Genomic DNA, 12,744 nt, shown 5'->3' with positions numbered 1-12,744 from the left:
TAACTTTTCCCTTTCATATTTAATCTTTCAGGGTGGCATTAAGTCAGCAGAAGACGATTTGGCTATGACAGCCTTTGTAACCATAGCATTGCAACAGACCCTACGTGTGTACCCATCGCCTGATGTGGTAGGAAGCCTGGCTCTTTAAGTCTGCAGTCTATTGCACAATGGCATATCCACGCTGCCATCTCTTGGAGAGTTGCAAATGGGGTTTAAAATCTGCTTACATCTGTGGTGGATAGGAAAAGATACCATGGCCTATTATACAACAAGGTGTTTTGAGTGTCACGCTCCATCATCAATGGCTTTAATTTCTATGAAAATATTGTTATAATTGTCCTAAAAATTACTACAGGGAAGTATTCTAATTTCCAAGTACTAGTTTGCTAGTGCCAGAAGTAACAGTTAGCAGATCTCAGTGATCTTTACAAATTGATCCATTCTGTTTTCACAGGCACGAGTAATTACAGGAGCAGTGGCTTACATGAAAAATCAATTTTCAAGAAATACTGACTGCTATTCTATAGTCATCACTGCTTATGCTCTGACACTTGTGCAGTCTGATAGTGAAGAAGCTCAGTTTGTTAAGGAAAAATTAAGGGACTGTTCTTCTTTTGATGAAGGTACTGGTAACCATTCTTAAAAATCCCTTTAAAAAGCACTTTTCCTAAAGGAAACGCTCTGAGCACACTTACATGAACAAAGCAAATTGAAGCAAATGAAGAAAAATTAATTTTATACAACTGTGTATGTATATAGGTAATTTATTTAATTCTTTAAATGGTATAATTAAATATTTTAATATTTGACATTTTAATGTGTGATTTTAATAATAATTAATATTATAAATTTAATAATTAATATTACTATAAAGTGACAGCTAGTGAAGCCTTGATCATAACCTTCTCTGATTTTGAAACTGGATCAAAACTACAGTAAATATTAATTTATGTTTTCTCCTTCCCTTGGGAAGAAAAAAAAGAGTCCAACCCAAATGAGGAAGAAGAAACCTCATATGAAAAAATAGCAGCATACAGGAGTAGTCCAGACAGGATTTCTGGTTAAGAGGGAAGGTGTCTCTTCCACTCCCTTGCTTTCAAAGCCCTCCACCAGTTCTGAGTGCTTTATCCCAGCTCCCCGTGGATGTTCCCACTGACCCCCACAGTCAGGGTGTGGCAGGGGTGACTGCTGAGTCAGTCAGCTGTGTGGCTGCACCGCTGTCCTGGTTATTCCTTCCAATGCATTTGGTAAATACAGTACAGTTCAACAGCCCCAGTTTAAGCATAGGGAATATGCTTCTCCTTAATCAAGGCTGGGTTTGTGGCCATAATTGAGACTATTATGTCTGAGGGGCCACCAGACACAATGCTACCACTCCAACAGATGGACATTGCTGTACAGTGGGATCATCAGACCCATGGGTTGGAGAAATCAAAATCAAAAATCGTGGGTTTCCTTTTCCATTATCTTTTCTCCCTGACTGATTTGTTGCTCGCACAACAGCATCAGTGTCTTGTGGTTCCACAATGCCATGACATGAAGTATTCACTGTGTAGAATAGTGATTTTGGCAAAAGCCTCTGCCAAGGGGGATTCAGGACTGAGTTATTCTTGCAGCAAAGCAGCAGCGCTACTGGGGAAATGGCAACGACGCAGTCTCAGTGGAAAGCACTGCCTATGCCCTGCTTCAAACCCTGCTCCTGGGAGACATGGAATATGCAAGGCCTATTGCCACGTGGCTGACAGAGAGAAGGAACTACGGCGGAGGGTACTGCTCCACACAGGTGCCTGACCATCAGTTCAGGGGGATCTTAAGGGGAGGGAAGGAAGTAAAAGCCCCCTAAAAACTTTTCATTTAGATTTGAAAGTTAACAGTTAATTTTCAAATTCTTTATGAAGTTGAAAGTTGTATGAAAGTTGAAGTGTATGAAGCAGTAAAGATTTTGGATTGTTGATTAGCAATGGGCCAAAATACAATAGTTAAAAGCCAGCAAAGAAAATTCCTTTTCCTTATGAAGAATAGGATAATCTAAGGTCAGGACTCCAATGTGTTTACAATTTTAGTGCTATAAGAAGAAGCTGAGAAATTAAATGAATAGTCTGTGCAAGAGACTATTCAGACAGACAAATACAGGAGAACTTCAAAGAAGAAAAAAGAATAAAACTGAATTGAAGGTGACTGATAATGTCATCTCATGTTGTTGAAATTGCCTGGCATAATTGCTAGGTTTTTTGCTTTTCTTCCTTACCTAGGACACGGTGGTGGCCTTAGAAGCTCTGTCAGCATACAGCATACAGACACTGGAGGCTGCTTCCACCGACCTGACTGTCAGACTGGGAACACCTGGAAGACAAAATTACTACAGCATTGTTCTGACTGATGCCCATGAAGGATTTCAGAAGCAGCTAGAGGTATACAACTGTTGGTTGTTTCAAAGTATTTTTTCCCCCCAAGAAGGAGAAATCAAATCCTCTGCCATAGGTTTTGTCATTTTAAGCTACCATGATGTAGCTGATTTATTATACCTTTAAATAATTTGATCTGTAAAACAACAGAATATCTTTAAAGTCAAAAAAACCCAAACCCAGCAGGTGCTTAGCAGGTGCTTTCCTGCCTCTGAGGACTTTGGTGGCATGAATCTCTCCCAAAAGTAAAGAGCAGCCAGGAACCTAAGTTCTTCTAGGGAATAAGGAGGAAGGAGAATATTCTGATCTTCTCTGTGCCTGGAACTGTGAAAATATGAGATCCAGGATACAAAGGAGGGGCTGAAGTTGGTAAAATACATCTACTGGGCCCTAAAACAGCAGAGTAAGATTCATTAGCTCAGTACATTTAAAATCTTGAGACATGAAGTCTCATAATTCCTTCCATAGTTTTCCCTACCCAGGCTTGGGGGGTAAAGGCATAGAAGACTGTCAAGATGTCAGGAAAACAATAGACCAAATGCTGAGCACAAACTAAATACCTTTTCTTTTCCCTTGGTTTGCAGTTTGAACTTGGGAGAAAACTTGAAGTGTCTGTGAACGGCAAAGGAAATGGGACGATGAGTGTAAGTTGTAGATTCAAAATCTAGAGTCCAGCTGGACTTCTTTAATCTCTTTTTGAAACCAAAATGAAAGCTTTCTTGACATGGCCTCAACCTTTGATTTGCCTCCAAAATTCTAAAATTTGGGGCCTAAATCCTGCCTTTATGGACTGAAAATTTTTCCTGTCTTTAACTTTATTAAATTTATAAAATGTCAAGGGTGATAGAGGTGGCTGGAGTTTGAAAGACCTCTTTTGTTTGGGAATGAAGAGTCTCAAAGGAATCCCACACCATTTGTGAATTGCATGTGGGACCTGCTTATATCTGTGACAGTCCTCTGTGACCAGTCTGTGCCATGGGGGGATTAGTCTTTCTCTCCACACTCCTATGTCTCATCACCACATGTTGGAGTCCTGAATGGGTAAATTCCTTGTAATTTAAATTATATTTTTAGTGGCTTGCTGTTTGTGTGTTCATCTTAGATATTAAAAATGTACTGGTCACCAGAGATGAAGAACAACATCTGCAATGATTTGATTTTGACAGTGGAAGTGGAAGGGAGCCTGAAGTACTCTGGTGAGTGAAAAGGGCAGGGTCTGGGTCTCAAAGGTAATATGTTTGACCAGCTGTTAATGATACTTCATAGTTTTCCAGCCTTGGAGAGTGGGAACAAATGAATGGAAAAAGGAAAAGGAGAAGTAAGTCCCTGAACTCTACCCAGTCATTGTTTCATTTAGCTTATTAATCTTATTCTTAAATAGTATAACAACCATCTGAGTGACTGTAGGTGCAGCAGTACTTGACAGTTACACAGATACCATTAGAAACTCTTCTTGAGAAAGGGGAGGTGAACTCCCTTCACAGAGGGGAAAGCCGTGTTCAGTTCCTGGCTAAAAAGGGATCTACCACGTGTGCTTAAAATACTTTGAGGCAGATCTGTCATAGTTCTTTCATATGAGCAAGAATGTGTTTTGCATCTCCTGAAGTCATCATCATCTCTGCCTGTGTCTGCATTGTTTTTTTTCTGTTTGAAGTGTTACCTTTTGGAGGGAGGGATTGTCCTTTAAATATTTATGCATAGCCTAAACCCCATTCTTAGCTAGGTTTGTTAGTTACTCTTACTATAGTTGTCCCTAGAATTCTAACTCTGAATGACTTGGAAACACTGAGGCAGTGTACAGTGAACTGTTATAAAACTCACAGTGATGGCATGACTGCCCACGGGTATTTATACCAAAAGGAGCCAAACTGCAGGCAAATCTGTGCATGGCTGACCATGTCTCTCACCTCTAGAAGCTGAATACTCTGATGAAGAAGATGATTATGAGGACTTGACTACAGGAGAAAACAGCACATTTGAGATACTGTCTAAAATGGATTGGTTTGATATTCACAGCAGAAGAAAAAGGGACCTGACGACTCCCAGCAAAACAGAATCCTTGCAATACAAAATCTGTGTCAGGTAGTTCTGCAAGATCAGCTCTTCATTTGCTTGTAATTCTCCTTTGTCACCCTCTTCATATCCAGTAACACAACATCCAACCTAGCCATCTTCTGTGAGTCTGCGTACACTGTGTGTCCTCTCTCCCATAGCAGGAGAAAAGGTTTCCAAACAATGGACGAGATTTGTTTACATGGTTTATCTAGACTTCAAATGTCCACTGCTGATTCTTCTCCATCAAATTCTGGGGAGACTCTAAAGCACTTGGCAGACTAAAAATTTGAAACCAATATTTTATCAAAACAGGTAAATACAGCTAGAATGTAATAGTAGCACATTTACAGAGTTCCATCACTTTCTGGAGGGATGCTGTTATTTTCTTTGTGGTCACACTCTGGCCTCATAAAAAAAGAAAGGATGACTAATACTATCTAGGAGAGGAGATGGAATATTCTGATGTGACAAGAAGATGGCAAGTGCAGAAGTAGGAAACAAGAAACCCTCCTATGCAGCATAACACAGAAACACCTGTCCTTGCTCCCATTTACAGTCTGGCATTAGTCTCAGAAGCACAAATTTCTGGCTATCCTGGGTTCCCCTTCTAGAGATGAGTAGGATGGAAGAAGCAGGTTTTGCTCCCCAGTAGAATTTTGGTTTTCCATTGACTTTTGTAAAAGCCTTGAAGACACTGGTTTTATCTCCTTTTTTAAACAGTGGCATAAACAATGGCAGGGGAGGACTGAAGTTACCCTAATTCCCAATGTTCACTCTCCCTCATTAAGCACATATTCAGTGAATTGTGTACTGGCCAAAGCATCATCTTCCCCATTAATTGCTATGTAACATTTCCTACCAGATCCACTGTTCTGAATCACTGTTCTGTTGAGTGCTAGGCTAAGGCTTAGACAATAATGTTAAATTCTTTGTGGTTAAAACATGTGAGGAAAAACTGAAGCCGTTAATTACATCACCATTCTTCTTTCCTACACTGTGGTGCATCCTTTAAAGGATGGAATATTTTACATACTAAGTGTATGTAAAATACTTCATGTCAAGGCACCCCATGTGAGTGCAGAACAATTTCATTTTCCAGCCATGACACCATTACCTCATCTATATGCTACCAGATAGCATATGGTCTTTTTAAAAATCTAATCATTGCATTTTTCACTCTCTGTTACCTTTCTCTAATTTTTGTCATTTATTATTATTGAACAGCTCAGTGGAAAGAACAGAGGAAGGGAATAAGGGAAACACACACTTTCATCTTCTACCTTTCTATTTCTAAGGAGATGTAGTTAATATTCAAGATATGGCCTTTGGCCAAAGAGAAATCCTCTCCATCCCTAGTCAGGAGGGATGCTTTTGATACATGATAACAAGTGTTAACTGGTGGTCCTGTGAATTCCACATGGACATCTTGCATGTCAAGACCAAGATTTTGATTTTGAGATGGTGGAAGCCAAAATATTGGAAATAATATATATATATTTATGGATAATTACAGCAATGAGGATTTTTGCCTCAGACAGCAAACATCATGTAAATTTGACTTAGTCCATGAAAAATGTGGATAAATTAATTTCCTATCTCCACTTTGTAAGTAATAGAGAACAGATATTTTGTCAGTGTTGTTTACCTCCCTAGCTTTAACAATGCTTTTAAGGTGTGAGGAACTGTGATTTTTCTTCTGCCTATCAGCTCCAAGGAAAGCCTATAGGAAAATCTCAGGCAAGGCACCTGGGTTTTGGGTAACTATTTGACTAGTTTAGATTACTAATTTTACCTCGTGTCTCTTCATGAATTAGTCAGATAATTTTCAAATTAAAATCCACTTAGGAAAGTTAAATGGAGTGGAAAGTTTTGCTTCACCTTTAGCAAGTCTGGAAAACCAGACTCTTCAAAGCAATCTGGCTGTTCAGTTCAGATGTTCACTGCTGACCATCTCCCTTATGAAGGTCCACAGGTCCCAAAGTACCAAAGATGTCCCTGGTTGATCTCACTCTGCTGAGTGGGTTGGAGCCTGACACAAAGGAACTCGAACAGGTTAGAAACATACTTTTCTATGAAAACTTTTATAGAGGCTTTAGAAAATTTTTCTTTCAAAATATTTCCAAAAATCTACAGAAGAGACATGGGAAAAGAGATTTTTGATAGGTAGGTAGATAAGTAGATAGATAGGTAGATTTTCACTATTCTCATTCTAATAAAAATATTTGCTGAATATATACAAGAAATACAAAGCTTGTGGTGAAGAGTTCAGATTTCTTAGTTCCTTGTAACAGAAATTAGGGAAAGGCTCAGTAGGTCAGTAATATGCCTCTCCTTACCATATCCTGCTGTCCTGTGACATGACGTGACAGTGTATCCTGTGCTTGCGGAACAGAAGGCAAGCAGTCTTTCAGTGGTGCTTGGTGGCAGGACACTGTGACAAGGAGATGGGGTACAGTGCTCTGAAAATGTGGCTACAGAGTTCGAGGTTCTGGAGCCAGCTTGGTTGAGTCAGGTTCGCTCAGTTTCATCTTTCAGGGACTGTCTCCTTAAGGGAGGAAGAAAGAGGGTTGAACAAAGCAAACTAGCAGATGGAGGGTGGCAGCAAAGATATTCTTGTTCTGCTAGTGGTTTGCCCTGATTTTTTTGTTCCTTTGTTTTCCTGCAGTTGGTGACAGCTTCAGACAGGTACATTCAGCACTTTGAGTACAAGGAAGGGAAGGTTTTGCTCTACTTTGGTGAGGTAAGCAAACCCAATGATTTTCTAATCACTGGCATTTCAGATAGCATATAGATTTTTAAAAAACCTAATAATTGTATTTTTCACTCTCTGTTACCTTTCTCAAATTTTTGTCATTTATTATTATTGAACAGCTCAGTGGAAAGAACAGAGGAAGGGAAGAAGGGAAACACACACTTTCATCTTTTACCTTTCTATGTCTAAGGATATGTAGTTAATATTCAAGATATGGCCTTTGGCCCAAAAAAGGGAGAAATCCCCTCCATCCCTAGTCAGAAGGGATGTTTTTGATACATGATAACAAAAGTGTTAACTGGTGGTCCTGTAAATTCCACATGGACATCTTGCATGTCAAGACCAAGATCCAGATAGTGATTAACAAATGTAAGCATCAGGACCGCTAGTCTCTGTGTATATTTCCCAGTATTTTGGATAATGACTTCACCCTACATCCATTGAATTGCTTCACCTCTACAGCCAAAGCAGATATCAGTATTAATCCAGCTATGCCATCAAAACAAGAGTTCAACAACTAGCACAGGCACAAACATTGAGGAATTGACTGAGGAGAGAGAGATGGTTTTCTCATCAAATCTGTTCTTCCTTTTTCCTCCAGCTCCCAAATGGACCCGACCCAGATTGTATATCATTTGGGGCAAAGCAAATCAATCCCATGGGCTTGGTTCAGCCAGCAAATGCTGTCCTCTATGATTTTTACAACCCTGGTAAGGACACAGATAAATGATACATAACTGCTTGAAAGAGAAATTCTCAAAAAAACCCTCCGGTCTATAGAAAGTCGATTTTGATGTAGTGTGTGAAACCATGTAATTTTGTTGAGTGTAAAAATAGAAGTTTCACATAACTGTCTTCCAGTTACTTCAGATTATCTAAACAGAGATCTTCTCAGGAATGATCCAGTATTCCAAATGGACTGAAAATATGAAATTTTACACTCATGGATTTTTAAATAATATTTACTGAGTTCCTGTTTCTCATGGTGCTTTTAAGCATATTTCATTCATGTTTTGTTTTGACAGGCTGTGTCTTTATCCATCTAAGATAGGCAATCTTAGAGGTTTGACTTTTGTAGTGTGCTTGCCAGGGAAAGCAATCTTGTTCCTCATTCAAAGAAAGGTTAAATGCAAATTATCCCCATTTGCCAAAATTATGCAAACAATATTTGAAAACTAGGTCAAATCTCTACTTTGCCTTAACGGAGGGATCCAAGACAGTTTACACTGGGTTTAAACCACTAACTATTGGTTGATCCTATCTTCTTCTTCTGAAACAGTGCAATGTTCACTGTCATTCTATGGTCTAAAGAGGCTTATAAAATAGATGATTTTCAGAAGGAGCCAAAAAAAAAAAAAAAGTTGTGGGGAATGCAGGGAGGGAAGAGTAAAACTTAAAAAAAAAAAACACAAATAACGCCCCCCCCCAAAAAAAAAAAAAAAAAACCAAACACAAAAATCCCAAACAAAAATTATCCAAACTAAAGTAAAATAACCTGAAGCTGTTGTTGTAAGGCAACACTGTACGCCAGGTGCCTAAGCTGTTGGTATTTGGGAACTGTTGATGTGCATCTGATCCCTCAGTGCTCTGCTTTCTCTGGACCAGGGTTTTGCTGGGCTGCAAATGTAATTTGTGCTGTACTGTACAGGCTTTCCCACCTGAGCTCTCCCATACAAACTGCTTTGTTCCTTGTCCACAGACAGGAGGTGCAGTGTGTTCTACAGCGCTCCCAAGCACAGTGCTATGCTTTCAAAGCTGTGCCACGCCAACGTCTGCCAGTGTGCAGAAGGTAAGGAATGACTGCATAAGCTGGTCTGAAAGAAGATAGTTACTTCTAGGAACAATTTACATGGGAATTGTTAAGCCCAGAAGACCATTAGAATTATCCTAATGTCTAATACAGAACACATTCATCCTCTAAGATTTTCAGTATCAAATTGATTTTTTTTGATAGCTAAATGCAATATATATACACATGTGCGTGTGTACATAAAAATCCTCTATCACACCACTAAGGAAATTGTTCTGCCATTTTATTCTCTGTTATATTGTTGTGTGAATATGGATGTGCAAACTACATCTGTCTATGTATCTATGCCTATAGGGGTGTATCACTTATTTTCTTCCCTCCAGGTCCTTGCCCAAGACAAAAATCAACTTTCAGTAAATCATTAACACATACCACACGTGTTAGTTTTGTCTGCTACCAGCCTACTGCAGATTATGGTAAGGCATGAAAAACAACTGCTGATTTGATCATCATTCCTTTTAATAAGTATAAACTTGTAGTTTTATGTGCCCAGACCTCTCCTGAATTGAGTAGGGTTTCTGTATGTGGCTAAGAGGCCGAGGAGAAATAAACAAAGGCATGTGCAGTTGTAGTAATCAGGGCAGTGAAGTGGGAAGTTACAGGCCTTGGAAAGATGTAGCAGGATGCTGGGGGAAGGAGAGGTGGACATTATGTTACAGGGTTTAGGGAAAAACGCATGATGCAGTACCATAATCTACTACATCCCTCATGTTACCAGATGTAAATAAATAATAGGATTTCCATGGCATGCCATAGTTCAGTAGTACCTTCTGCAGAGCTAGATGAGTATTTTTCCTTTTTTTAATTTGCCTTTTTGGCCTCTTCTTTGGATACAAAGCTGGATAAACTACTGAGGGAAAATTGGTTGTGCACCATTGGTAAGTTAGATGTTAACAGAAGGACAGGAAAGAATGAAAACCTAACCACAGAGGAGCTTCCTTGAAAAAATACAAAGAAAGGAATACAAATCTAGAGTCTCTTAATTAATAATTCCATGATTTGTGAGTAGATAGTACCCTCACCTCTGTTGATAGAAGCACACCTGTTATTCAGTCTTTGGATGCAATTTCATGTTGCCATCTGACATCACAGAGTTGTTGTCTGTTGCAGTATATGAGGTGGAGATCCTCAACGGTACAAAGAAGAATGTTTTTGATTACTATGAGGCCAAAATCCACAAAATCCTTAAAGCATGTAAGTATCAAAATGTTTTACTCCTTTCACTCACCTGTAGAAAAATTAGGTTAGCTAGCATGAGCCATGCAGACATCTTCTGCCATGGAAAAGTAGGGTCAGATACCTTTCTGCAGTGGGTTTTTTAAGAAGGCTTATTTATTGCAAGTCTTGTTTGGTGCAGCTGCCTCGCCGTTCAGTTAAGCCCCGGGGTAGTTGTTTTGGGTTACATTGTGCAATCCCAGAGCACACGAGCTTCAATCATTTCAGATGAAAATAAAGCAGAAGACACATCCCAGACTCATTGAGTCCATGGTTACAAACTGGAGCTAGCCTAAGATAAACCTATGCAAACACATGCATAGTGTGATGTCTTCTGCATCAACTATTTAATTTTATAGACTGTTGATAGATCTTTATTTTTTCTCATGTGGACATATCCACTGACCTCTGTTCTGATACTAAATGATGATTTGAAGTGCTTATTACTCAACTAATTATTGAGCAATTGCAACTCTTGTGAAACGGGCCAAGAGTTGTCCACAGTGACTTGCCTGAGGTCAATGAAGACAGGAAAACTTCTGCAACTTCAATTTAATAACTGTGCTAAAGAAATAGAAAGGCTTCTTTGTTGTTAGGTGCAATGTAAAGGTTTGCACAGCTCATAGACAATGTCCTTTTGCAGGCCTGCTATCCCAGCTGCCCCCATGTGAACTTAATCAGCAGCATCAGAGAGCACTGATACTCCTCAGAATAATTTCTGGGGAAGATGTCAGATGACACTCCAGAGTTCAGCTGCCGTGGTATCATGTGGTCACCAGTTTTGAGTTTAGCAGCCAGAGATTGCCTTTAAAAAGGAACTTCAAAAGTTTTGAAATCTTCCTTCTCTGGAACAGAATAATTAACTCACTCCATTAGTCATTGCCCAGGGGCCTGGCAATGTCACATAGTACTTAAGGGCACACAACTTGTGACCTGTGTCCAATGTTCAGTAAAATAAGGTCCATGCTTCCTGAGTTGAGAGAGAGAGCACCTGACATACCCAGGGCTTTCCATATGGAGGGAAATGATAATGTATTTAGTGGTCAAAATACTGACTGTAGGAGATTATGGTATCCCAATGGAAAATTTTATTAATCTCTTGAGAATGCCTACAGGATTTAATGGCTTTAGGGCTCTGGATCCAAATGTATTTGTACTCACAACTTGCAGGAAAGCAATAGAAAGATTTTGGGTTTTGGTAGCTGAGAGGAACATCCTTTGAATGTGAAGGGAAAGGATGTCTTCTATTCCCACATACTTGATAATTCTTTTTGGTTTGTGCTGTCAGAGCAGCTTCTGAGCATCAGGAAGGTTTTGGCAGGCTTGGGAAAGGCTGGCAGGAGGCATGAAAACATATGAGGATGAAGAAGAACCTAGGTGTTTCACCCAAATCTGCATGTGACTGAACTAGTGTTATTGTCTCTTGTATTCTCTGTGGCTCCTTTGAGTGATGTTGGCCTCTGTTGCCATCACCAAGTTTAGATGAGAATTAGTAGGGTAAGATCTCATTCTCTGGACCCCATCATTACTTCCTTAACAATCTTTGAAGTAAAGGGTTGATTCAGAACACAGATGGAAACACTTATTTGTGTTTGGGAGTCAGCAAAAGAGACTATTGCAGGTGTGTGCTTCTCAGATTACTTTGGTTATTGAGAGAATTAGTGTATATGTTTGGGGTGGCTAACATTTATGCTGTCCTATGAGCCCTCCAGGGACTTCCTTTAGGGGAACAGTATAGCCCATGCAAAGTAGCACAGATTTTTTTTTTTTCCCTCTTTTTCCCCTCCCCACCCCCTTTTTGAACATTATTTCCCATTACATATTCTAAAACTTGAAGTAACTGTTTTCCTTAAATTCCACTTGGATGCTTTGAAACATTAAATTTCAACTTTCTTTTTAATTGGAGATTTAAAATTGAAAATTACATAATAGCCACTCAAGGCAATGACTCAAATGCTTATGATCCCACTGTCTGAATTATATTAGGACATTTGTGAAGCATATGAACCAAGAAACGCCTTGGTAATTTAAGACAAATGAGGCATAACATCATCATTTTCTCAAGTTATTCTGACCCATCTCTGCATTCCATGAACAAAATGAAAATTCAGGACACCGTGTAGCATAAGAACAGCAAAAAGTTCTTGGGTTATATAAGAAAACCTACAGGACTTATATTCTCTCTAAAAATGTAGCTGTACAAGTAACATATATAACTGATGCAAATTTTACCTAGGTGGTAGATAAGGTTCCTAAAGTTAGGTTTTACAGATTAGCAGTCTCTGCCAAATTCTCCAAAATCTAATAAATGTTAGAATATTCCAGCTTTGTTCTACTTTTAGGATTTTGGTGACTAGTCTTTCCATGCTTGTAATATAATACTCTGTATTAGAGCAGATGATGCACAAGAATCTGTTAACTGGTGAAAAGACCATGGTGTAATTTACATGTAATTTAAACTGGTTTAATACTGAATTTTTACAGGAAATTTCAAATTGTAGTTAGAA

General features: G+C 39.1%; 1 protein-coding gene across 3 annotated transcripts in view; it reads left to right on the top strand.

Moving 5' to 3' along the window:
* The window catches only part of LOC110468582 (complement C4-A), a 52,500-nt gene that overhangs the window by 37,373 nt on the left and 2,383 nt on the right, over positions 1-12,744 (top strand). For all 3 annotated transcript variants that reach the window (XM_021526622.3, XM_085578590.1, XM_021526623.4), the window contains 13 exons: positions 32-127; positions 455-623; positions 1,617-1,783; positions 2,253-2,411; positions 2,990-3,049; positions 3,508-3,601; positions 4,319-4,487; positions 6,425-6,512; positions 7,126-7,200; positions 7,814-7,922; positions 8,912-9,001; positions 9,346-9,438; positions 10,133-10,216. In XM_021526622.3, coding sequence (XP_021382297.3) covers positions 32-127; positions 455-623; positions 1,617-1,783; positions 2,253-2,411; positions 2,990-3,049; positions 3,508-3,601; positions 4,319-4,487; positions 6,425-6,512; positions 7,126-7,200; positions 7,814-7,922; positions 8,912-9,001; positions 9,346-9,438; positions 10,133-10,216 — 1,453 coding nt within the window. The remainder of the gene's footprint in view (positions 1-31; positions 128-454; positions 624-1,616; positions 1,784-2,252; positions 2,412-2,989; positions 3,050-3,507; positions 3,602-4,318; positions 4,488-6,424; positions 6,513-7,125; positions 7,201-7,813; positions 7,923-8,911; positions 9,002-9,345; positions 9,439-10,132; positions 10,217-12,744) is intronic.

Source organism: Lonchura striata, chromosome 1 (assembly GCF_050655825.1).
Source record: "Lonchura striata isolate lonStrDom1 chromosome 1, ASM5065582v1, whole genome shotgun sequence".
Lineage (NCBI taxonomy): Eukaryota > Metazoa > Chordata > Aves > Passeriformes > Estrildidae > Lonchura > Lonchura striata.
This window is presented reverse-complemented; position numbering and strand designations above follow the sequence as displayed.